The sequence below is a fragment of the Anabrus simplex genome, chromosome 5, assembly GCF_040414725.1.
Source record: "Anabrus simplex isolate iqAnaSimp1 chromosome 5, ASM4041472v1, whole genome shotgun sequence".
Classification (NCBI taxonomy): Eukaryota; Metazoa; Arthropoda; class Insecta; order Orthoptera; family Tettigoniidae; genus Anabrus; species Anabrus simplex.
This window is the reverse complement of record NC_090269.1, coordinates 429084963-429112288: the sequence shown is the minus strand read 5'-3', so window position 1 is coordinate 429112288 and position 27326 is coordinate 429084963. Positions and strand designations below refer to the sequence as shown.

Sequence of the window (27326 nt, the reverse complement as noted above, 5' to 3'; positions counted from 1 at the left end):
AAAAGGGATACATTCATCCTCCACAAATGTTGCAGTAAAATCAATACACCAACAACTAAACATCATTTATTTAGTGTCCCTTTTAACCAAGCTTCAATAACAAATACATCAGCGTAAAAATAGGCTGACTCAAATCAGATGAAGTTCAGTGAAAACTACTAATATGATGTATCCAGTAAAACTTCAATGTGCTATCTTTTAAAAATGTGTTGGTTTCTCAACTAAAACGAAAATACAACGAAGGAGAAAAACATCACAAGTTTAATCTTCCAACATCACTAATTTCAAATAGGACATTTAACTTAGAAAAATAAGATAGCACTAAATAGTGTTAGAAAAAACTGGGAACCTACAAAAAATTAATAATAATTTTTAGCCAAATCTTACAGTTGTTTCGAACATTACTATGACTTGGACATCAGTATTTTATGATCAATGTCTAGTCCATCACAGATATATTTTAATTGTTAATTCTTCTTAATTATGTGTTATTTAGTCGTAATGTTTTACGGATGTAAAACGATTTTAACAAACAAATTAATTATAAGAAGGTTCAATGTAAAGACTAAACCTTGAGATAATTGTTTAAAAAGACTGAAGATGCTCGATATAATGAGCGAAACATGTCCCTGTTAATGTTTGTATTGTAATAAAATGTCCTTCTAGAGACAATAAAAATATTTTTATATATTGAATTAGGTAGAAAATAAAACAAGAATATTGTAACTATTAGTAGTAAGTTCAATACGGGTAAAAAAACATGAAAATAGTTTTATGCAAAGGTCTTCGTTGTCACTGAGATTGTTGAATAACCCAGTGTGCTTGATTGTGCTTGTAGCTTATTTCCCATTCCAATCAGAAGTTAGAAATTTATTTATACAAAATCGTTCTTTCCAACTTGGGAAGCTTTCCTTTGCACACTTGTTTTCTTTTGCCGTTCCTATTTTCCTTATACGAATTTTTAATTTTGTCTTGGTTGCCCACAATAGTGTTCAAAGTAGAAGGTGCTAGTTTCAACGTTCGCACTAACTCTACGCGCTTAAGATGTGGATTCCTATCTACTTCCTGAAGAATTTTAATTTTTTCTTCATTAGTGAGTGGTTTCACGATCCCTTCCGTATCCACAGTTAGGCTATCACAAGACAGATACCATACGTACCTCGCTACTGAACTTCTCACGATTATCCTATTAGTCCGTAAGTAGGGTGTCGCGACAAATAATCACTTCACTTCATTTTACCACTCAGCACAATAAATTGAAGGTAGTGCCAACAATTGTTCTTGTGATAAGATGATTTAAATCAGTGTGGTACGATTTAAGTTAAAATAAGTCTAATAGTGTAGTAATAGCAGATTTTTGATGGGTCATTTGTGGATGCCATTAAGTAATAAGACTTCCATATACTGTAGGCCTATCCCATTTAAAAGTTATGTAAAGTTGCAGGCAATCGTAAAGCGGTGTACCATTCATACAAAAATACAAATTGCTAGTTTGACAGTTGGCATATTTTTATTATTCACCGGGAGTCTGTCTGAACCAATGCCGAATACTGCCAAGTTTCATGTTCAAGATGGCAGCCGAAGGCGCTTAATCACGTATGGCGAGTATAACCTCACGAGAAATTCCTGCTCGAACAATGTGACCAGAGAACTGTGTTTAATTACCCACTGGACAGAAACCTAAGGCTTCAACTAACAATTCATTATATAATTGTTTTAGAAAGAAAGTGATCTGCTATAATATGTAGGTACTGTAGTTACTTCTATGAGCCCAAGGGCAAAAGAATGTCATATCAGTTCTTCCGTGTTTTTCACATCTTTTAATAGTCTCTTGTTACTTTAACAGGCTCCAGTAGAGAATTACTGATATTTGTTCTCTCGACTTTTTCACACTTGTTAGAGCTCTCCTTTATCTCCTGAAACACTACACACACAATGTAAAATGTACTAATGTGTGAGGTGATACCATTTCCCTGTTGTGTAGTTTTTAATGGGATATTCGATAGTACGTTCTCCCACTTAACATGATTTTTTCATTGTTCCCTGCAGAAACGTACTAACGAGGTTTCACTGTACTGTATTACACAGTTTTGAACATTGTGCATAGTTATATCTTGTTGAATAACAATTCAGAAATAAAGTAATACGTAATGATTGTGTTTTCGTATGAGGAAGTTATTTCACAATAACCATCAATGATATACCAACTACAACACTTGCAGTTATCGGGACGTCGCATAGATCACAGCACAGGGGAACTGATCTTAAGCAAGATCACTGCCCATCCCTCTAGTTGAAAGCACTCTAACAAGGTCATTGGACTGTAGTGAAGTATTAACAGACATCACGAAATAACATAACTCTCAAATCACGTCTGCGTGGGGATTATATATTTATTTAAAGATACAATAACATGATTTACTTTCCCAGCTTCACTATCTTCTCCGTCTATTTGTCTTCATGGGCCTTGTCCTTGAAGTGGTAGGTTTCTGATCTGCTAGTTTTTCACTACTTTTATCACTATTCACTTTGTTTACAGATGATCTCTTCTCTATAGGATGCAGGGGTATGTCTTCACCATCATCAAACAAGTCACTTATGTCCATCAGTCTGTTCCCAACTAAATTTTTCGCCGGAAAATAAATTGGATTACGACCCTTGGATGAAAACTGAGATGCTTGGAAGATGGCAACAAGTCCCCATGGTTCACTTTTTTGCTTTTTCTTCAACTTTTCTGGACATCTCTGAGCAACATCTAGTACCCAAGAAGCATTACGCATTTCTATCCTTAAACGTTCCATCTCTTCTGGGCTGACATTCTTACTAACATTAAGTCCATGTTCAAGAGGATTCACAATGTATAAAGCAGAATGGTCAGGCTTGGGAATGGAAACGCCATTAGCAAGCGAGACTGCACGTGTGCTGAAGTCAAATTTTGAGTAAAACTCAAAAAAGCTCAGAAGCAGATTCCCCAAACTGTCTTTATTTGAATTCTGGAGAGACAGGTGCGATTTCAACTTGGAGATATCTCGGACAAAAGTGCAATTCACTCCATCGGACGTCATCCGCATATCTTCTGCTCCTAAAAAACAGGAAAGAAACATTTTTGAATGCTGTATTTACAGTGACATACACAGAGAGAGAAAATATACTGACAATTTAGTTGGAAAAATACATGTCCCATATTAGAAAGAGAGTGAGTTTGTTTGCATATAGGAGGTAACCTTTCACCATATCAGTCCACAGTATGCTAGTTTTAAACTGTTTGGCATAACTATGCAACAATTTAAAGTGTGAAGAGGCAAGGTACAATGAAACAAAAATCCTGCGGTTCCTATGGGTTTAGGAATTTAAGAGGCTTAAGTCTACGAGGAAATGTATTCTAGGCATGTTCAATAGGGTTCATGTCTGGAGAACATGCTGGCCACTCTAGTCCAGTGATGTCGTTATCGTGAAGAAACTCATTCACAAGATGTGCATGATGAGAGCGAGAATTGTCGTCCATGAAGACGAATGCCTCTCCGAAATGCTGCTGATATGGTTGCACTATAGGTCGGAGGATGTCATTTCTGTATCGTATAACCGTTTTAGCGCCTTCCATGACCACCAGTGCCGTACGTCGACCTCACATGATGCCTCCCCAAAAAATCGGGGAACCACCACCTTGCTGCACTCGCTAGACAGTGTGTCTAAAACGTTCAGTCTGACCAGAACGCCTCCAAACACGTCTCTGACAATTGTCTGGTGAAGGCACATGCGACACTTGTCTGTGAAGAGAACAGGATGCCAGTTCTGACGAGGCCATTCAGCATGTTGTTGGGCCAATCTATACCGCACTGCATGGTGTCTAGGTAACAAGTGGACCTCGCCATGGATGTTGGGAGTGAAGGAGCGCATCATGCAGCCTATTGCGTACAGTTTGAGTCGAAACATGATGTCCTGTGGCTACACAAAATGTAATATTCAGCATGGTAGCGCTGCTTTCAGGGTTCCTCTGAGCTGAAATCCGTAAGTAGCGGTCATCCACTGCAGACCTGGCCCTTGGGAGGTCTGAGCGAGGTATGTCATTGACAGTTCCTGTATCTCTGTACCTTCCCCATGTCCGAACAACATCGCTTTGGTTCACTCGGAGACGTCTGGAAACTTCCCTTGATGAGAGGCCCTTCTGACACAACGTAACAATGCGGATACGATCAAACTGCGGTATTGACCTTCTAGGCATGGCAGAACTACCGACAAGACGAGCAGTGTACGTTCTTCCTGGTGGAATGACTGGAACTGATCAGCTGTCGTACACACCCTGTTTATGCATGGTTGTTTAGATCTTTGGGCAGGTTTAGTCACATCTAGGAACAGTTAAAGGAACTGTGTTCTTGATGCAATATAAACATTCAGCGTCAATGTTCCGACGATCTTGGAACCAAGGTGATGCAACCCTTTTTTTGATGTGTGTACATGACGATTCACCCTTTCTCTCTAGACGTTCCATATTTTTGCCCAGGAACCTCCTACCTGCCCTCAGAAGGCCATTTACTTTTATAATGTAGTAAGGAGCAGCACGCAGCATTCTCCATTGCTTAAGTAGTTAAGCAATTGGCATTGCTCCTGGCTAACGTAAAATGAGATGTGATGTTATTCCCAGCAATGATGAGAATTAAATTCCATTGCCAACTCCTGCAGAATAAAAGCAAAAATAAATAGAAGCTGTAAAGGAGCATACTGTCTGCATGGCAAGAGAAATGGTCATTTAGTAGCTGTAACAAGTAGACAGGTTGGCAGTCCTGTGCACCACCCGGTCATGTCGTCTGCAAGAATGAAACAAACAACAGTCATTCCACTCGTAGATGCTAAATGTTCATTGGTACTTGTAATGTTAAATGTTTTGTGATGTAAGTGGTGATCCATGTTACACATTCTCATTTGTTGCACAGTGTGGGGTAAAGTTTTATGACAGCAAATTATACTTTTCCTGTGTTATAGGAGCATTTCGAGTGGCTTGCACACTCAGTGCAGTAATTGCAACGATCACTATACTTTTATCAATTTGTCACAGTCCAAGACGAGCCAAAGGAAATGTTTTTTTTAAACAAGAATACACTGCCAAATCTGTTAGAAGAACATGTTCTGGAGAATAACTGATGTAGAGGGTGAGTGGAGAGAGGGTAAGTTATTCCCAGACTGTTAGAAGAACAGGTTCTGGAGGAGGAATAATGTTTGTTAACTGATATAGACGGCAAGGTGAGAGAAGGCAAGTTATCACTGGACTGCTCGCTTTAGTCACTAACAGTGCATAAATCTAATTAAGTCTATCGTTCTCAGATGCTATTTTATTTGACGTAAATAAATATCACACGAGAACACGTTTACTTCCTTGAGTAAACTACTTTATTGTCACTGTAAGTCACAACACACAATTACACACAGTAGCAAGTGACACTACAACACTTAATAGCGTAGTACCCTGAAGTCGATTCTGACAAGTACAGATATCAACAACACTGACTTGCGCACTATAACATACTCTCTCTTGAACTCACCGACTTCACCTCGGACCCCAACAGTCACTCGCAGTCCATCACTTGCCTTCGAGTCCAACACTGACTGACTGACAGCTTGATACTGTTTGATCAGCCATCTAGAACTATCGATTTCTGGAAGTGTTCTTATAACACTCTAATGGAACACACTCGAAACATCGATCGACCAGCTAGTCGAATGGAGTACTCCAGTAATGGATCCAGCTAGAACCTTCATTACTGTTTACCAATACACGTGGAAATTTCTTCAACAATCCTAATGTCTCTACATGTATCTGGATAATAAACCTTATAGTAAGTTTCCAGAACCCTTCATATATACCAAATTATAGTAGAATAAATCTAACATACGAACATTATAGAGTTTTCTACCGCTTTCGACTATATAGATTTTGAGGTTAAACTTATACACAGTACATATTTGAGGTTATACAAATTTATAACACATATTTACAGGGAAATCATGTATTAGTTGTATTTAATATTTAATAAAAGATAATTTAGCATTTAATAAAATACAGTAGAACCTTGATAATTCAAAATCTTGCCTAATTCGAAGCAGCTCTCGTTCCCGGAAACACGAGGTACGGTTTTGCATGTTATTTAAATAGTTTAATTTGAAATACGGATAATTCGCAATTCGAAGAACAATGTCGGTACCGTCACCAAAATTCAGGCTTTTAATTCGAAACTGCCTTTACATTTTGAAAAAAATAGTATTTTACAGGGTAATTTTTAAAATTCAAAATTTTTCCACGTAATGAAAGAACGTGTAGGGCAAGGTGCAGCGGTAACTTTGCGCACTTCCACCTACTTTGGCGTGTCTACAGTGTGCTTCATATCTGCTATGTTAGTGCGGAATCATAATTATTTTGTATTCAGCGTTTTAAGGAATGCCACAATATCATGTAGCAGCAGTGTGCGGTTGGTAAAAAAAGCGTGGCTTATAGCCTATAATCAATTCGTATGCACCAAACAATATTGTCAATGCCGATGAAACTGCATTGTTTGTTTTATTTTTTTAAATGCTGAGACCAAATGGACTTATGGTTTTAAAGGAGAGAATTGCCAGCCGGGAAATGTACTGTGTTGCTATGCAGTGCACACTGCACTCGGAAGCGAGAGACTTAATTCCCCCGTCATAGGAAAGTTCGAAAAGCCACGATGTTTTAAGGGCGTCGGGCACTTTCCATGCCAGTACAAGGCATCTAAAAATGCAAACAGTCGCCATAAGACCCATCTGTGTCGGTGCATCGTAAAGCAAAATAGAAGAAAGAAAAAAATGCAAACAGTACAGTAATCCAAAAGATAAAGCATTTGCACAGGGGAGCCAGCATAATTTTTCCTTGTCTTTGAATCGTGTTTTTCTTCCTTTCGTTGTTATGTTTGCCATTGTTTTATACAAGTGCATTATTTGAATAATGTATATGCAACTTGTTGGAAACATTTCTGAAATAGTGTTTTTCATCGCATTTGAAAATTTTAAACTGAGAATCAAGGTGATTTGCATACATTAAGTCACATATAGAAAGATAAGAATAAACACACTGATAGGTCAGCACTGGAAGATGAAAAAACAGAAAAGGAGATAACTGCAATATTTACATCTTCATAAGGCTAGGTTCTTCTCAGGCTAAGACAAGCTTATTTATTCATGCTTGGTGGGGGCTTCGCAGCATTTAAGTCTGTGACTGTGAATACACTTGAACACAATGCCCTTCCAACCCTTCCACACCAGACACACTGCTCTAGACTGAATGCAATCACTGCATGTTAATTTGCAACCAATGTCCTCTTAAATACTGTTCTGTGGTTCTTTCTTTCAAATAACTTATAGTGATGTTTGTGTTGTTGTTGTTGTTCTTTGGGTCATCAGGCAATAGACTAGTTTGATGCAGCTCTCCATGTCACCCTATCGTCTGCTAACCTTTTTATTTCTACATAACTACATTTGCCCCAATCTGTTTGTCATGATGATAGCAAACACTCGTAATCGAGTAGGTTTGTCTTCCAGGTAGGATGTCTCTTCATATATGTGTTTGGAGGTGACTATACAGTCCAATGCGGGAGTTACACAATTTGCCACAGTGATGACAGGTAGTCCCAGGTGGAGCAGTCATGTTATTTCTGTCTTCTCAGCACTTCTTTTTCTTTCCTACGTTGCCTCTTGTCATTCGCTGTACGTCGGCGGTTTTCTTCAAAAGACAGTGTGCCGTAGTGGACTAGTGATCTCCAGGATGAACGGTCAAGCGCTAAGCTCTCCCAGTTATCAACATCAATGTTACATCTCTTCAAGTTAGCCTTGATTACATCTTTAAATCGCTTCCTCTGACCGCCTACACAGCGTTTACCTACTGATAGCTCAGAGTAAAACACTTGTTTGGGAATGCGATTATTGGGCATGCGAACTACGTGGCCTGTCCATCGTAGCTGGCGTCTTAAAACCATCAATTCTATACTGGTGGTGTGTGCCTCTTCAAGAACGCTGATATTTGTGCGCCTGTCTTGCCAAGTTATTTGCAGTATTCTCCTCAAGCAACGTTGATGATACTGTTCCAGCTTCTTAAGGTGTCGACTGTACCATGTCCAGGATTCAGATCCGTAGAGTAAGGCTGGAACTACAACAGAATTGTACACAAGAATCTTTGTTGTGATATTGACATCATGATTGTCAAAAACTTGAGATCGTAACTTAGCAAAGGATGCTCCTGCACGGTTAATTCTGCGTTGGATTTCTGAATCTATATTTGCGCTTGATGAGAGGGTGCTGCCAAGGTATGGGAAAGTGTTTACAACTTGGAGGCTCATTCCATCAATTGTGACATTGATATCTCTTTGACCTTCCCCAGGGGCTGGTTGGTATAGGATCTGCGTTTTGCTGGTATTCAGTTTGAGTCCGATCTTGTTGTACGCAGCAGAGAAAGCATTCAGGATTCTCACAAGCTCTTCTTGTGTCTTAGCTACGACAGCATTATCATCAGCGTACTGTAACTCAACTAATGCTGCAGACGATGTCCGAGTTCCTGCCTTTAAACGGCTGAAATTAAAAAGTTTACCATCCATCCTGTAAGTTATATGAATTCCTGGAGGGAGATCATCTCTGACAAGTTCCATGACAGTGGCAACATACAAGGAAAACAAAGTGGGGGCTATCACACAGCCTTGCTTAACACCGGTATTGATATGGAATGGCTCTCCAACAGAGCCGTTGCCAATGACAGCTGCCATCATATCAGTGTAGAGCAATTTCAAGATGGCAATAAATTTCTGCGGAAAGCCATATAGAGCTAAAATTTTCCACAAAACTTCTCGGTTCACAGAGTCAAATGCCTTAGTAAGATCAATAAAGGCAATATAAAGAGGTCTATTTTGTTCTCTACATTTTTCCTGGAGTTGACGAGCTGTGAATATCATATCTGTGGTTCCTCTAGAAGGCCTGAAGCCACACTGACTCTCTGGAAGTATTTTCTCCACCAGGGGTACAATACGATTTGCCAAGATTCGAGCAATAAGCTTTCCCAGGCACGACAGTAAGGATATTCCCCGATAGTTACTGCAGTTTGTTTGATCCCCTTTCTTAAATATGGGAACTACCAGACTGTCTCTGAAATCAGGAGGCATTTCTTCTGTGCTCCAAATTTTGACAATCAGTTCATGTATGTGTCTTACTAGTTCCTCACCACCTTCTTTGAGAGCTTCCACTGGTATACCATCAGGACCAGAGGCTTTGTGACGCTTTGCTTGATTGACAGCATGCTTAACTTCATCTAGTGTTGGTGGGGAGCCAAGTTCATCATTGATGGGAGCTTGTTTTAATATATCATACACCTGTTCATCAATAATCGAATCCTGGTTCAAGAGGTCTTCAAAATGCTCTTTCCACCTATTTATGATGGAGTGCTGATCTTTTAAAAGTATACTCTTATCGCTGGACCAAAGAGGATTCCTCCCAAAGGTGGTGGGACCATAAACTGCTTTTGTCGCTTGGAAGAACTGTCGTGAATCTTTATCTGCTAGATATTCCAACTCTTTTGCCTTTGCTGTCCACCATGCATTCTTGAGCTCACGGGTTTTTCTTTGGACATTTGCTTTGGCAATATTTACGGCTTGTTTCTTAGAGTGGGAGTTCATGTCCCTTCACAATGCTTGCAAGGCTCTTCTCTGAGATCAATGCTTCAATTTCTTCATCATTTTCATCAAACCAGTCCTGATGTTTTCTGGTCTTATATCCTACTGTTTCTTTGCAAGCATCTTGAATAGTGGTCTTCAGACTCTCCCAGTGTTGCGTTACATCAGGTTGATATTCCTTCGGCAAAGTCCGATGAAGGAGCTCTCTGTATTTTGAAGTAATTTCTGCATTGCCAAACTTCTCGGTGTCAAAAGTATGTCTGAAGCTCTTCCGTTGTTTCCTCCTCTGGGTGGACAGTGACAAATGCATCACTGATCTAATAAGTCGGTGATCTGTCCAACAGTCATCAGCTCCCGTCATTGCTTTGGTGATGAGAACATCGCGTAGATCTTGCTTGCAGACAATCACATAGTCAATGAGGTGCCAATGTTTCGATCTAGGATGCTGCCATGATGTTTTGAAGCGATCCCTTTGGCGAAAGATGGTGTTGGTGATTATCAACCCATGCTCAGCACATTTTGAGAGGAGTCTAATACCATTGGAGTTTTCACTGCCAACTCCCTCCTTGCCAATGACACCATTCCATACTTTATGGTCCTTTCCCACTCTGGCATTAAAATCACCAAGCAAGATGATTTTATCTAGTCGATTGATGTTTGATAGGATGTCATCCAGATCTGAATAGAATGTTTCTTTGATGTCATCACCAGAGTCTAATGTGGGGGCATATGCGCAAATTACTGTGGCATGCTGGTCGCCATTTAATCGAAGTCTTAATGTCATGATGCGTTCATTACGTCCAGTTGGAAGCTCCTGCAGGTCTCTGAGAAGCTTATTCTTGATAGCAAAGCCTACTCCATGTGTTCGGTGTTCACTGGTAGGTTTACCCTTCCAGAAGAAAGTGTATCCTGCTCCGTTTTCATTCAACTGACCTTCTTCAGCAAGACGGGTCTCCTGGAGTGCTGCTATGTCGATATTGTGTCTTCGTAACTCTCTACCCACAAGGGCTGTTCTCCTTTCGGGTCTCTCATTTGAAGGGTCATCATTAAGTGTTCTTACGTTCCATGTAGCAAAATATAATTTCTTTCTTGTTCGACCGCATTGAGGTGATACCATTGGACGCGGCTATCCAATCGGTACTAGAAGTGGCTGACTATGTTTAGGGCACCTTTTCTAGCCCCTTCCCCATGTGAGGCGAGCAGAGTGGACCCTAAATAGGACTGCTCAGCCGTAGATGCAGCAACCGAATTCCTCTACAGCCACAATCCTAAGCAAGACGACCGATCACACATCTACCGCCTACGTGCCAAGTTATCACTAGAGGTTTCCAGACATCACAATCCTGCCCCCGTCGCAACTTCCTGATCGCCGCAGGACTTTTGGAAGAGTCAATCTGTTGTTGGAAGACTGCTGTGCGTGAGATTCCTTTAGAGTGAGAGTGTTGGTGCACTTCAACAAACGCACTGTACTTGATGACTTAAGAACTGTTTTCAATGGCAAGCCGATGCAAGACGATTGAAGGGTTCCTAGTCACTGCAGCCTTCGTCCGCCATTCCAGCCGAGGAGGGACTTCCTGTCCTTACGGCTGGTCCGCCGTTGAGGACTTTCTATGCCGTTGACCAAATATGGCTCATCCGCCTTTAGGGGAAGTTTTCCACCCCAAGGGCAAGAGAGTGCCCTGAACTTGATGAATTTATGTGTCATTTCCTACACAAAGGCTTCATCAAACCTACTAAGGGAGAGCTCATCCGCCCGTAGCCGTTGGTTCTCCCCTAGTTTGCCAGGTTTGGTACTGGCCGCCTGACCCTCGGCCAGACAGTCGCAGGTAGTACCGTCTACTGTCACATACGGTAGCAGGGTGACCCTGACCTGACACTGTCTGTTTGTCATATTCATAACTTGGTCTACTCCTGCCATTTTTACCACTTAAACTTACCTCAAAAACCAACTGAAAAAGTCATGAGTGTCTTAAGATGTGTCCTATCATTCTATTTCTTCTTCTGAGCAAATTTTGCCAAATCGTTCTCCTCTCACCAATTTTATTCAGTAACTCTTGATTCATGATTCGATTTATCCACCTCGCCTTAAACTTCTTCTGTTAACACCACGCTTCAAAGGCTTTTATTCTATTTCTTTCTGAGCTAGTTATTGTCCATAAAAATGAAATGCTGTATGGCTTTTAGTGCCGGAAAATCCCAGGACGGGTTTGGCTCACCAGGTACAGGTCTTTTGATTTGACTCCCGTAGGCGACCTGCGCGTTGTGATGAGGATGAAATGATGATGATGACCCAGCCCCCGTGCCAGGGAAATTAACCAATGATGGTTAAAATTCCCCACCCTGCCGGGAATCGAACTCGGGACCCCTGTGACCAAAGGCAAGCATGCTAACCATTTAGTCATGGAGCCAGACGTTAATTTTTATATTTTGCTTCCATACATTGCCATGCTCCACAAAATGTCATGAAAAACTTCTTTCCAATTTCTATATCAACGTTTGAAGTGAGCAAATTTCTTTTCTTAAGAAAGGGCTTCCTTGTTTGTGCTAGTCTGCATTTTATGTCCTCCTTACTTCTGCCATACTACCCAAGTAACTACATTCATCTATTTCTTATTTTGTAATATATTTCCTGCATCACCTGACTTCGTTTGACTGCACTCCATTACTTTTGTTTTGGATTTATTTATTTTCATCTTGTACTCCTTCTCTAAGACTGTGTCCATACCATTCAGCAGTTTCTCCAGATCTTCTGCAGTCTCAAATAAAATAACAAGATCATCAGCAAATCTAAGTTTTCATTTCTTCTCCTTGGATTGTGATTCTTTTTCCAAATTCCTCTTTGATTTCTTTTACCACCTCTTCTATATAAAAACTGGAAAGGAGAGGGGACAAACTGCAACCTTGCCTCACTCCTTTCTAGATTGCTGCTTCTTGTTTACAGCCTTCAATTCTTATCACTGCAGACTGATTTTTATAAAGATTTTTACTTGTGAGGTATACTGAAAGAAAAAGAATAAGTGTATAGAACAAATCCTCCCACATTGGAGGAACTGAAAGAAAATATTACGAACAAAATCAGAAACATTACAGTGGCAGAACTAACTTGCGTCAGCCAGAATGTGGTTACCAGATACAATGCCTGTATAATCCAGGAAGGACGATACTTCCAGCATCTTTTATAAGGTAAGATTTTATATACGATTATATACATGCTTAAAGCAGGGCAACCACGCACGACATAAGTTCAGCTGAGGCAGCTGCCGTAGCGAATTGTACAAATGCCGTGCGTTCGGTCTGAGTTTATATGAGAGACCTTGTCCACGTTGCTTTCATAGACTTCTCAAAGACCTTTGACTCGGTCAACAGAGCATTACTGATGGGAAAACTGGAGCCTCTCATTGGAGGTGATAATGCCCTATTTCTTCCCATACAAAACATACCCACAGACAACTACGTACAAATTGACAACAATTGACAAGGCCTTTTCCGATAGAACAAACAACAGGAGTGCTTCAGGGGGATCTGCTGAGCCCAATTCTGTTCAACATAGCAACCATGGACTGATGCAAACAAGGCAGTAAGTGCGGAGAATATAAAAATGTATGTCTGTGTGGATGATATGAAAATTGTGTCTTCGTTAAGCAAAGATCTATAAGCAGCTTTTGATAGACTAGTGGAATGGGCAGGTAGAAACGATTTACAGTTGAATGCAAGTAAAACAGTAGTTTTGACATTCGTAAGAGGAGGGAAAATTGCATTGAAAGACACAATTTATTATAAGAGCGAGAGATTATCAAGGCCTGCTTCCTTTACGTACCTGGGAATGACGCTACAGGTCACGGGTACCACTTTCACACTACATATAAAAGACAAGGTCGCTGCTGTGGCAATAGCCATGAATGAAGAGTCTTTTAGTGGATAAAGTGATGAAGCTCTTTAAAGCAAAGATCTCACCAATAGTGAACTATGGACCACAGCTAATATCGAACCATCTTACCAAGAGTAATTTAAGAGAACTATAGGAGACCAAAGCTGTTTATCTAAAGAAAGTTCTAAGCCTATCAAAATTTACTCCCTCATGTTTGGTATGTGAACTAATAAGAGAATGGTTTTTCATAGAGGATCTGAAAGAGTGGATGCTACTACATTCTACACCTACCTACAATAGTGTTCCACAAGAACTTTATTCAAAGAAGAAGGAAACACTATCTCGCTTTTTTTTTTTTTTTTTTTTTTTTTTTTTTTTTTTTTTTTTTTTTTTTTAGATGTTACTTTTGCGATAGACCATACTATAAAAGCCGTTAAGCACTAATTTAAATAGTAAGTGTTGACCAGACGTTATGCAAGTAGAGCGAAGAGCGGGGAATTCTTTAAATGTGTATGGTCATTTAGGTTGGTTTTGTTAGCGGGCAAAATAGTGTTTGGTGACAGTGGACTAAGCTTCGGCAATCCAGATAAGTACAGAATTTTGTTTTTTATTGCGTTAATACAGTGTTGGTCGAGTGCTTATAAAATCATCATTTGTTAATACTTGTTCATATTATCACCTCTCTATCATTGACAAGTTTACACAACGTAAACAATATTGTACATATTTACGCATGATTTAAGTGATTTGATAGAATCTGAGGATGTTCTTGTAGAACGAAACATGTCATTCTTTGTGTAATAGTGTGTATTTTTTACAGGTATGTTTATAGTGCTGTAATTTTTATTGAAATTTTGTGTGTTTGACAAACTGGAAAGTGTTTATGTCCTAAATGAACAAGGCATCGTACAAGTATTTTGACGTCAGCCAGTACACATTGACAAATCTCATGCAGTTGATGGAATCTTCCGACGTCCTCATCGGTCGATGGTAATGAATCATAAGATAACCTAGGAGACTGCCTTGAATGATCTTACACAGCTTGTACAATATGTACAAACAATTGTATACAGGTTGTATGAGAATAAAACAAACAAAACAATGATTACAAAATGCCATGTATGTCCTTTTACCTTACCAGAGATCCCTGCATCCCTACCCTATCACTGCAAGGTGTCACTTTTAAAAACTCCTTGTTGTACACTTTCAAATGTAATTAGTACAATTCTTGTGTTCAAGCTTTTTCAAGAGAGAAAGAATTAGTTGCCATGACTTTTGAATCAACCCCCGTATTTATCACCCTCCCAGAAAAACCACCCCATAAAAAGTGATTGTTACTCTGTAGTCATTATCTCCAGGAGTACAGTTTTAATCATTATTACTTTGCATTTGCATGTCGGAATACTTCTTGCATGCTACTGACCACATTATACCCACCACTTTAACAGTATTGGATTACCTGCTACAATTTGAAGACCAAGGCAAGAAAGCTTGCCAGTGAACACAGAGAGCAAACATTGCCAAGCCCAGCCTCAAAATATAAATTTCATGTTTCTGTATTCACAGCTTAACTAATATTCTTTAAATCACTATAATAATAATTTATGGTTGAACAGTATCCTCCTTATTCAATACCTTATGGTTAATGTGAATTTAAAAAACTTAAATTTCATATTCGTCACATCTATACATAGATTCACAATTAAGTATTTAATTTATTTTCCACCTAGTCGATACAATGATTGCTTAAGGCAATTTTTAATGTCAAAAGTGGTACATGTTTCGTATATTATCAACATCTTCAGCCACATAACACTGTTTAGATGAAAAATATATAAAATTGACAAAGTAATGCTTTAGAGGAAGTGTCCTTAAAATTAACATAAGATTGACAAGATTAAAACAAACAAATAACTCAAGAGAAAATATATAAATTATTTCTACAATAGAAAGCAGTCGTCAAGGAAACACTTGTACAATATTCCATAGAGAAATTGTCCTAATAAATATTCTTTTCTTAATAATTCATGAAAAAAGATCAATTTATACATTAAAAATTATACAATTTATAAGTAATTATCGAAACGAAGAAATCCTGATATCACAGTGCGGCTCTTATTATTAATGTAGATGAAAATATAACTAATTCCTAGTTGTCAAATCTTATTAAGCCTGCTTTCCTTTGGAACAGTAACTCCTGTCATTCTTTCACAGTTTTGCGCCGGGTGTAATATTGATGATGCGATCTTCCTTGCTCTTGCACCTGAGGAGGTGGAGGAGCGGGGGATATAGGTGTGTCAAGAACTTCCTTGCTGTCACCTATAGCTTCAACTGAGGAGGAACAAGTTGTAGGGCTATCTGTAGGTGGAGAAATTCCAATTCTTTTTTCGTGATCCTTCTCAAGCATTTTCAAATATACTAGAATTTGATAATATAATGGATTCTTATATTCTACAGCCTCATTAAGGTTATCATTTTTCTTTACAAGTTGGTCTAGATGAATGTACAGGTCTTCATATGTGTTCATTAAGCTGCCCTTTTTTAACTTTTTTATGATAGTCAGGTCTTGTTCTATGTTGGTAAATTTATGACCTGTGGCAGTCATGTGTGATCCCATTGCTGAGAATCTTCTATGTTTTTCAGCATTCACATGTTCCAAATATCTAACTTTAAAATTGCGACCAGATTGTCCTATGTATGTATTCTTACATTCAAAGCATGTGAGTTTATATATTCCGGAATCAAAAAATTTATCTTTTTCCGAAAGATTTATTGTATCATGGTTGAAAATACTATGTTTCATGTTGTTATTGGTGGTATATATAGAAAAACTATATATTCTAATCATCATAAGTTTACTCAAATGAAGGTCAATAAAATATGGTTAAAAAGAGAAATTCAATTTATGTATAAAAGAAAGAAACTTCTTAATGAGAAAATGTACTTCGTGCACCTCTCAGCACCACTGAACTTGCTTCCTCTTGAATGGGATTCTTTCCAGAAACATATCAATGAAAAAATGGAGCACACACTTAAAATGAAACAAGAAATTTTGGATAATAAATTATTTAAGTTGAAAAATTTAGCATCTAATAGAGAAGAAAGAAGGTTAGTTCCTAATGTTACGTTTGATGATAGTGTTTATCCACCTCCAATTAAAAACTTGTCTGAGATAGAATTTAATGAAGAAGAAACCTCTATTTTAAGTCAAGGCCCTAATTTCAATTGGCCAAGTTCAAATAAAAGTTATGATTTAATCATCACATTAGCTGAAACAGAAACAGCAATACAGAATCTACCTGTAGACTTACAGAATGACATAAGGTATGAAGCTAAGAAGAAAATTCCTATTTTAGTAAAAGGTTTACAATCACTTCGAGGCACCAACAAGGCGGTTAATAACTTGAAACAAAAAATCAAACTAAATAACTTAATTATCACAAAAGCAGATAAAGGAGGAACAATTGTAGCCCTAGATAGAAATGTTTATATTGAAAAAACAGAAAATTTTTATTAATAACAATTCGTTTAGTACAGTTGATAAAGACCCGACATCACGTATTCAGAGGGATCTTAAAAAACTATTAAAAAGCATGTCTTTCTTGTTTAATGAACATGATGTGCAAACATTAATAAATATGAACCCTAGACTCCCGACTGCGAGAGCACTACCGAAATTACATAAACAGGGAGAACCGATTAGACCTATCATAAAATTCAAAAATAGCCCCATTTATAAAACTTCTAGATTTATACATAATTTCTTATCAAGTAAATACGTATTTCATTGTAAAACACCTATCAAAAACTCAGTGGATTTTTGCAATCAAGTTAAAGATTTTAAACTTGGATCATCTCACACGACATGTTCGTTTGACATAACCAACATGTATACAAACATTCCAATAGAAGACACTATCAGAATCATTAAGAAGAATTTAACGAAGAACAAATTAGTAAGCATACCAGAAATTGAAGATTTTATTAATGTTTTAAAATTCGTGTTAAATCAAAATTATTTTACGTTTAATAATAAAATTTACCGACAAAAAGGACTCTCAATGGGAGCCCCAGCATCAGGAATATTGGCTAATATATACTTAGACTATTTGGAACACACGAAAATTATTAATCAAATAGAGGGTTTGGATTTTTGGACACGTTATGTGGACGATGTTTACGCTATAATATATAACAGACACACCGATAGCAATAAAGTTTTAAATATATTGAATAATTTGGATTCCAATATAAAATTCACTTTAGAAGAAGAAGTTGAAAAATCACTGAATTTTCTGGACATAGTCACAACAAGAGAAGAAAAAGGATTTTCTTTCAAAATACACAGAAAATCCACTTTCACACTGACCACTATCAAGAACAACTCGTTACACCCTGAGGCACAGAAAAGATCAGCATATTATAGTTACGTTAACAGAGCGTTTAGTATTCCTTTATCCAAATCTGAAAGGAATAAAGAACTGTTGTTTATCCGACAACAAGCCCTCTTGAATGGTTTCAACAATAACATGATTGATAAAATAATTAATAAATTTTCGGAGAAGCAACAATCTAAATTAGCAGTCGAACCTAGTAAAACTGAAAAATATATCAAGTTCACATATAATAATCCATTCATGTAATAACAAATTTATTTAAGAGAAAAAATTTCAAAATTGCATTTTCCACCAATAACAACATGAAACATAGTATTTTCAACCATGATACAATAAATCTTTCGGAAAAAGATAAATTTTTTGATTCCGGAATATATAAACTCACATGCTTTGAATGTAAGAATACATACATAGGACAATCTGGCCGCAATTTTAAAGTTAGATATTTGGAACATGTAAATGCTGAAAAACATAGAAGATTCTCAGCAATGGGATCACACATGACTGCCACAGGTCATAAATTTACAAACATAGAACAAGACCTGACTATCATAAAAAAGTTAAAAAAGGGCAGCTTAATGAACACATATGAAGACCTGTACATTCATCTAGACCAACTTGTAAAGAAAAATGATAACCTTAATGAGGCTGTAGAATATAAGAATCCATTATATTATCAAATTCTAGTATATATGAAAATGCTTGAGAAGGATCACGAAAAAAGAATTGGAATTTCTCCACCTACAGATAGCCCTTCAACTTGTTCCTCCTCAGTTGAAGCTATAGGTGACAGCAAGGAAGTTCTTGACACACCTATATCCCCCGCTCCTCCACCTCCTCAGGTGCAAGAGCAAGGAAGATCGCATCATCAATATTACACCCGGCGCAAAACTGTGAAAGAATGACAGGAGTTACTGTTCCAAAGGAAAGCAGGCTTAATAAGATTTGACAACTAGGAATTAGTTATATTTTCATCTACATTAATAATAAGAGCCGCACTGTGATATCAGGATTTCTTCGTTTCGATAATTACTTATAAATTGTATAATTTTTAATTTATAAATTGATCTTTTTTCATGAATTATTAAGAAAAGAATATTTATTAGGACAATTTCTCTATGGAATATTGTACAAGTGTGTCCTTGACGACTGCTTTCTATTGTAGAAATAATTTATATATTTTCTCTTGAGTTATTTGTTTGTTTTAATCTTGTCAATCTTATGTTAATTTTAAGGACACTTCCTCTAAAGCATTACTTTGTCAATTTTATATATTTTTCATCTAAACAGTGTTATGTGGCGGAAGATGTTGATAATATACGAAACATGTACCACTTTTGACCATTAAAAATTGCCTTAAGCAATCATTGTATCGACTAGGTGGAAAATAAATTAAATACTTAATTGTGAATCTATTGAAGTGCGATACGGACCATGAAGCTGATTTTATGTAAACATCTATACATGTTTCGATCCTAACTGGAAACATTTTTTTTTCTCTTACTAAGAACATTTTAACATTCATAACATCATTCTTACTTCAGTTTTAAATGTTTTTAACTATAATGTAATGTCAATTTTAGCAGTCTACTGAAGATGATCCAATCAGGATCGAAACATATATAGATGTGAGAAATGTGAAATTTAAGTTTTTAAAATTCACATTAAAAACAAACCCCATGGCACTACAGCCCTTGAAGGGCCTTAGCCTACCAAGCGACTGCTGCTCAGCCCGAAGGCCTGCAGATTATGAGGTGTCGTGTGGTCAGCACGACAAATCCTCTCGGCCGTTATTCTTAGCTTCTGAGACCGGGGCCGCTATCACACCATCAGATAGCTCCTCCATTCTAATCACGTAGGCTGACTGGACCTCAAACCAGCCCTTAGGTCCAGGTAAAAGTCCCTGACCTGGCCAGGAATCGAACCTGGGGCCTCCGGGTAAGAGGCAGGCATGCTACCGCCACACCACGGGGCTGGCTTTTTAAATTCACATTAACAATAAGGTACTGAATGAGGAGGATACTGTTCAACAATAAATCATTGTTACAGTGATTTAAAGAATATTAATAAACCTAGCCTGCTTCATTCACTAATGTGTTGTATGATATGGTTACTTCACTAACCTGCCAGAGCTATGAGGGTGCTGAGGGTTGGCAAGACAGGAGATGGCTTAGTTTGCTGCAAGAAGAAGAGCACCAGCAAAGTAAGAGAGAAGTTTGTAATCCAGCGGCCAGGCATGGGGTTAGTGAGTCCCACTTCTCGTGCCCAATACCGGATGGCAAACACAAGAGGCCGAACACGAGGATCTACTTCACCAAATACATACAGCAGTTCGCTCATGTACACACCAGACCTGCAAGATAATTGTAACATCAGATGTTTACAACTGTGACATAAATAATGTTACAATTGAAACATGAAAAAGAACAATTGTTACGTAAAATGGTCCACCTATTCAATACCACGCTAATAAAACATGTAACTACATTTGGTAAAAAATCAGTTACGTTGTCATATAATTACTACATGGGACCGGTTGTGGCCGCTTGGGCCATCATCAGCCATAAAGATTTAAAAAAGAAATTGACAACTAAAAACTTAAAAAGACCATGAAACAAACAAAGACTTCTAAAGAAGTTACACATTAAAATCAATCTCTGAGAGAAAACTTGGTGGTACTTATATCCATGCATCACAAAATATTCCACAATGAATTTAAACCATGGCATAATAAAAACATTAAACATGCCAAGATATAGAGATAAGAGAACACATGTTAAATCAATCTTCGACAGAAAGCTTGGTGACCCTTGTGTCCATAGTTCATAAAATGCTGTGCCTTCGTTTTGAATCGGTGAGTTATTGTGTGAAGTCCATTCTTGACTTGCTTGATCTTAACAAATAACTTATGTACACTTGTGAGTGATTGAAGGGGACATAAATAGTTACTGCAGAAACTGATCGTGGCCTATTGGGTGTTCTGTCGATACGGATCAGGCCGATATCTGTAATAAAGAGAAAAAAGAGAAATATAAAGAATCTGAACTGCTGTGTGTGGGAAAAAAAGCAAAATGTGCCCATATCTTAACCCCCTCTCTCCTTCCAACTTCCATACAGCTCCAAGAGAGTTTGATGCTGCTGACAAAGTACAGTACACTGAACGTTAGGTTATGGCAGAAGTTGGCAAGGGGGGAGGGTCAGGTTGCAGGAGAATTGGGGAAGGGGAAGTCGAGAGGTGGAGTAGGGGTAATGGAGGACTGGTGGGGGTGTTGCAGATTTTATTATTGTTGGTTTCATATTCTTTATGAACTGAAATGACTATATCGAATAAAATGTCCGGTTTTTCGGATACTTCATTGAGGTTGCAGTTGGGATTAAAGTACTGATCCAGATGAATGTAGCAATTTTCAAAGATAATGAGCAAGGTGCCAGGTCTTAATTTATGGGCGTGAATTTGTGATTCGAGTCAGACATGTGTTAGCTCATAGCAGAAAAGCAGTTTTATATTTTTTGTATTAACGTGCTCTGAATAACGAGTGGCGAAATTCCTCTCCCTTTGACCTAAATATGTTGCCTTACATCCACCACATTTAAGCTTGTATACTCCCGAATTGAGAAGTTTATTAGCAGAGTTAAATAAATGAGTGTTATGAAATTAGGAGGAATTATTATTGCTGGTTTTATACGCTATATTAAGATTATACTTTTTGAAAATATTAGTGATCTGATATATATTCTTGTCATTGAAGGTAAAAGAAGTATAAATTATCTTAGGTGTAGTTTCATTAGTTGAAGTGGATAAACGCTACATCTTTACTTTATTGATTACTTTATCGATAAATTGTTTTTTTATATTCATTTTCAGCTATAGCCTGAATAATATCTAATTCTTTTCTAAGGTCTCCTTTAGATAGAGGGATAGTGTAGGCTCTGTGTCTCATGCTAAAATATGCAGCTTTTTTCGTGTGAAACGGGATGTAAAGAATCCTTGCTGAATGGTGCCAGATGTTTGAGACAGCTTTCTATAAATAGTGAAGGATAAGTGATCCTGGTGTCTGGTAATGATTAAGTCTAAGTAATTTAGGGATTGATGAATTTTGGATTCTAAGGTAAACTCTATGTGAGAGTCGAGGGCATTAAGTTTATGAAGAGTAGTGGTCTATTATGACAAGGATGTCATCGACATACCTAGCCCAATAACATATATCATGACATCCTTGTCATAATAGACCACTACTCTTCATAAACTTAATGCCCTCGACTCTCACATAGAGTTTACCTTAGAATCCAAAATTCATCAATCCCTAAATTTACTTAGACTTAATCATTACCAGACACCAGGATCACTTATCCTTCACTATTTATAGAAAGCTGTCTCAAACATCTGGCACCATTCAGCAAGGATTCTTTACATCCCGTTTCACACGAAAAAAAAAAAAAAAGCTGCATATTTTAGCATGAGACACAGAGCCTACACTATCCCTCTATCTAAAGGAGACCTTAGAAAAGAATTAGATATTATTCAGGCTATAGCTGAAAATGAATAAAAAAAAACAATTTATCGATAAAGTAATCAATAAAGTAAAGATGTAGCGTTTATCCACTTCAACTAATGAAACTACACCTAAGATAATTTATACTTCTTTTACCTTCAATGACAAGAATATATATCAGATCACTAATATTTTCAAAAAAAAAATATATAATCTTAATATAGCGTATAAAACCAGCAATAATAATTCCTCCTAATTTCATAACACTCATTAAGTTTATGAAGAGTAGTGGTCTATTATGACAAGGATGTCATCGACATACCTAGCCCAATAACATATATCACATCCGGGAGATAGTAGGTTCGAATCCCACTATCGGCAGCCCTGAAAATGGTTTTCCGTGGTTTCCCATTTTCACACCAGGCAAATGCTGGGGCTGTACCTTAATTAAGGCCACGGCCGCTTCCTTCCAACTCCTAGGCCTTTCCTATCCCATCGTCGCCATAAGACCTATCTGTGTCGGTGCGACGTAAAGCCCCTAGCAAAAACATATATCATTGAATCACTCACAAGTGTAGGCCTACATAAGTTATTTGTTAAGATCAAGCAAGTCAAGAACGGACTCCACATAATAACTCCCAATTCAAAACTAAGGCACAACATTTTATGAACTGTGGACACAAGGGTCACCAAGCTTTCCATCAAAGATTGATGTAATGTGCGTTCTCTTATCTCGATATCTTGGCATGTTTAATGTTTTTTATTATGCCAAGGTTTAAATTCATTGTGGAATATTTTGTGATGCATGGACATAAGTACCACCAAGTTTTCTATCAGAGATTGATTTTAATGTGTAAGTCCGACTCATTGGCTGAATGGTCAGCATCGAGGCCTTTGGTTCAGAGGGTCCCGGGCTTGATTCCCGGCCGGATCGGGGATTTTAATCGCCTCTGATTAATTCTTCTGGCTCGGGGACTGGGTGTTTGTGTTTGTCCCAATACTTTCCTCTTCATATTCACACAATACACTACACTACCAACCACTACAGAAACATGCAATAGTGATTACATTCCTCCATATAGTGTTGGCGCCAGGAAGGGCATCCGACCGTAAAACAGGGTCAAATCCACATGTGCGACCCCACGGGTGTGAGAAAAGAAGAAGATTGATTTTAATGTGTAACTTTTTTAGATGTCTTTGTTTCATGGTCTTTTTAAATTTTTAGTTGTGTCAATTTCTTTTCTAAATCTTTACGGCTGATGATGGCCCAAGTGGCCACAACCGGTCCAATGTAGTAATTATATGACAATGTAAGTGATTTTTGACCAAATATAGTTACATATTTTATTAGTGTGGTATTGAATAGGTGGACCCATTTTACCTACCAATTGCAACTACCGTCAATAAGGATCATAACAAATTTTTTATCGTACAACATGAAAAAGAGCAATACAAAACAGTTACAGGATATTTTATGCAAAATGATTGACGGAATGCTTGAAACCAAGTTTTCCAGAGGACTTACAACTGTCTGGCCCCAGGCATCATCTCTCTGTCTTGTTTCCAGTCATGCTTTAGTGTTTCCCGTCTATGAGAAGCACACGAGCTGCAACCTGTCCTATCAAGTGGACAAGGTTTCTCTTCCCTCAGAGGCGCAGCTCTCAGTTAATGTATCTTATGAAGATAGGAAACACAATGACAGGTCAAGTATAAGGACAATACCAGCTTCATCAGGAGGGCAGGGATCAACGCTCTACTCAGTCTTGATGCAGGAAGTGTAGGATACATAGAGCAGTGTTCCCCACTTTTTCCATACTGACCTATCATTGTGTCCTTTTTTGATTCTTGTTCTCTACCAAACTGGCCAAATCTTGTGTAACACTATTATTATTATTATTATTATTGCCATTGATGCTTTCATGGCCCGCTGAATTTCACCTTATTTTCTTGACACGGCGTAAGCCTAAAAGCCTACATCATGTCCATTATTATTATTATTATTATTATTGTTTATTTTTGTTAAATTGTATATGTACAATTTAGGGGTGGTAGATCGAGAAAGGGCAAGCCCCACATACACGGAAATGCCTCCATCTTCAGATATATGTCTACATAAACTCTACTGAATATTTACATATGTGTAGACAATTATAAATTTACATATTTACACTCCAAACTCTGTACTCTTAGAATAATAATTATTATCTTGATTTATTCTACATATATTAGAGTAAGATGACCCATCCATTTATACATATTTACATATACATTTTCTTTATTACGCGGAGGAAGCGAGGAGGAGGAAGCAGTTTACCTCAGATGGTAGAAGATTCCAGATACGAGCAGACCATGAGTAAAATCCATTTAAATATGAGGTTGTCCTAGCGAGGGGAGGGACAAGAATAACTCCTTGGCCTCTCTTAATAGTTATGAACTTCATAGTTGGTTACGTATTGAGTTAAGTAATTGTAATGTTATTGTAGACATTGCATGACTGATATGTATTGAGAAGGTGGAAATAACAAGATTTAGCATTTACTTTACGTGCTCTCTTAATAGAGCGGTAATTAAGCTGCAGGCGGTGGAAAGGGGAGAGGTGTGTGTTGATGTCAGGGATTTCTTAAGGAAGGCTACGTCTATTTATTTACATAAAGAGTTGACTGGTGGCAATGACCTGGCTGTGTTTAAAGGGATCTATTTGTTAATTAAACGTTCTGCTCGTCGCTGGATACCCTCTAGTTTCCTCACGTTTTCCGTTGCCGTTCGGTGCCAGGAAGGAAGATCATATAGTAGTATGGGCCGCACCAGGGAAATATAAGCCGTTCGTAGGGCTTTACTTCTTCCTCCCGAGAGACATCTACGGACAAAACCCGGTGCTCTGTATGCCTTGTACCTCGCTTCCTCCACGTGCTTATTCTATTTTAGATTGTCTGTAATATGAATACCGAGAAGTTTGATGGAGTTAGAAGTCAGTAGTTGGATTCCACACAGAGTAGGCTGGTTCTGGAGTGGTTGTCTAGCTATGGTTAGTCTTATATATTTGCGTGTATATATCTGCATCTGACCAGAAGTTGTGGCAGCTTGTAGGTATGGCACAAGTAACAGATACTATACTCTTAGCTACAAACATTAGCCATGACAGACAATGCGAGCTCCTGTATTCCTCATTTTACTGTTCATTATGCAGTACTTATTATATATATACAATTAAGAGATGAAAGTTTATGATTTTCCACCTGTTCAATACAAATTCAAATGTGATATATATTGAAATGTCACATTTTATTCATAAATATTTATATTTATTCATATGCTACTATACTTTCATCTCTTAATTGTAAATCTTTTTTCAAAACGGACCAGTTATGAAGTTTTTAACATTAAGTACTTATTATAGTAAATGTGTTACTAAAGCACAACTGCACTACCACTGAGAAACTTAATGATACCACCTCAATTCGCAAGACTCACCGCGGATGGAACCAATGTTAACTGTCAGGCCTTGAGACTTGCGATAACCGCATGCATGGCAGCCATTCTGACTCCTCGCACCTCTTGCTCCGAAGTAACGCGACTTCTCGCCTGATGATTATAGTAGCATTAATCTCATTCATTCTTCACATTTCAACTGAGTGAAACACTTATTCAAGATCCATCCAAAACTGTGACTAGGTTTAGTTCATTGAATTTTTAAATAATAATAACAATAAACCTCACTTGAATCAGTATTGAGTTTAATGGGTTCACTCTTTGCTATAGGGAGCATGCACCGTACTAGTAACAGAGCGCTCTGGCGGAGTTCTGAGAATTAATACGGTGAGAGTGCGTTCGTTGACAGTGGCCTTGTGTTACACTTCTACGTTCTTTATTATTGGTGGCATGAAATTTGTTAACACACAAGCTACGTAAACAATGTCACTGATATACGGAAACAGATCTTTAGGAATATTTTTCAAGATTTTGAAAATTTTTACCCTCTGTATGCATCTTTCAACATGAAAAGGCGGCATAACAAGTAAAGAATGAGGTGACTGTGTTTTAATACCTGTGAATCCTTTGTCGGCTAATATAACGTCCCCTTCACTCAAAAGATTTAGGAAGCCTGAATTGTTAACAATAAAAGTATCACTAGTTCTTACACCATAACAATGGGAAACAAAAACAATAGTTCCGTTTGGGGCCACAGCTAATAAAATTTTTAATGTATAACATGACTTGTATGAAGAATACATGTAACATATCTCATCTATTCTTGGTGGCGTTTCTGATTTCATCTCTGTGCAATCTATTATAACTCGTGCGTCAGGATAAAATGTTTTAAAAGCGCGAGGCAAAGTGTTTTGCACGAATAGTTTGCTAGGCTAGAAAATAAAATTATAAGTGCGTTTCTTGACTACTCCGCGCAGCAATAGACCGATGTACAACAAATATGACTGCCAAGGCAGCAATTTCATTTTCATTAAAAAAGAGTAAACAAACATCGTTATTACCTATATTTATAGACACTTTAGAAACAAAGAAGGAAAGAAAGAAAAAATTGAATGTTTTAAATGAAACAGTTGTTAAATCCTTCAACTGTGCCTCACTTTTTATGCTCTGGTATCCATGAAATCCTCTGTATATGTCCAGGGGGGTGTTGGGACCACAACTTTTATCCACCTTCTCCGAAATACTTGGGTGTACTGTGCTTGAGTTGCACTGTGTGCCTATATCACTCCCACTAAAACACAAGTGAATTAAAAAGTCGTTGCTTCAATCTGAAAAATGCTGCTTGCACCGACTTATGTAGTTTTTCACACTCATTTTTCACAATAAATTAATGCGTTTCCTAATTAGAAGACGTATGCATATTTTTTTTTTTTTTGCTAGGGGCTTTACGTTGCACCGACATAGATAGGTCTTA

General features: G+C 37.7%; 1 protein-coding gene across 2 annotated transcripts in view; it reads right to left on the bottom strand.

Annotated features, from left to right (window-relative positions):
* Nucleotides 1-2368: 2368 nt before the first annotated feature.
* LOC136874203 (poly(A) RNA polymerase, mitochondrial) overlaps nucleotides 2369-27326 on the bottom strand; it is a 49822-nt gene continuing 24864 nt past the window's right edge. For both annotated transcript variants that reach the window (XM_067147829.2, XM_067147830.2), the window contains 2 exons: nucleotides 20054-20283; nucleotides 2369-3082 (listed from right to left, as the gene is read on the bottom strand). In XM_067147829.2, coding sequence (XP_067003930.2) covers nucleotides 2436-3082; nucleotides 20054-20283 — 877 coding nt within the window. In that variant the 3' untranslated portion in view covers nucleotides 2369-2435. The remainder of the gene's footprint in view (nucleotides 3083-20053; nucleotides 20284-27326) is intronic.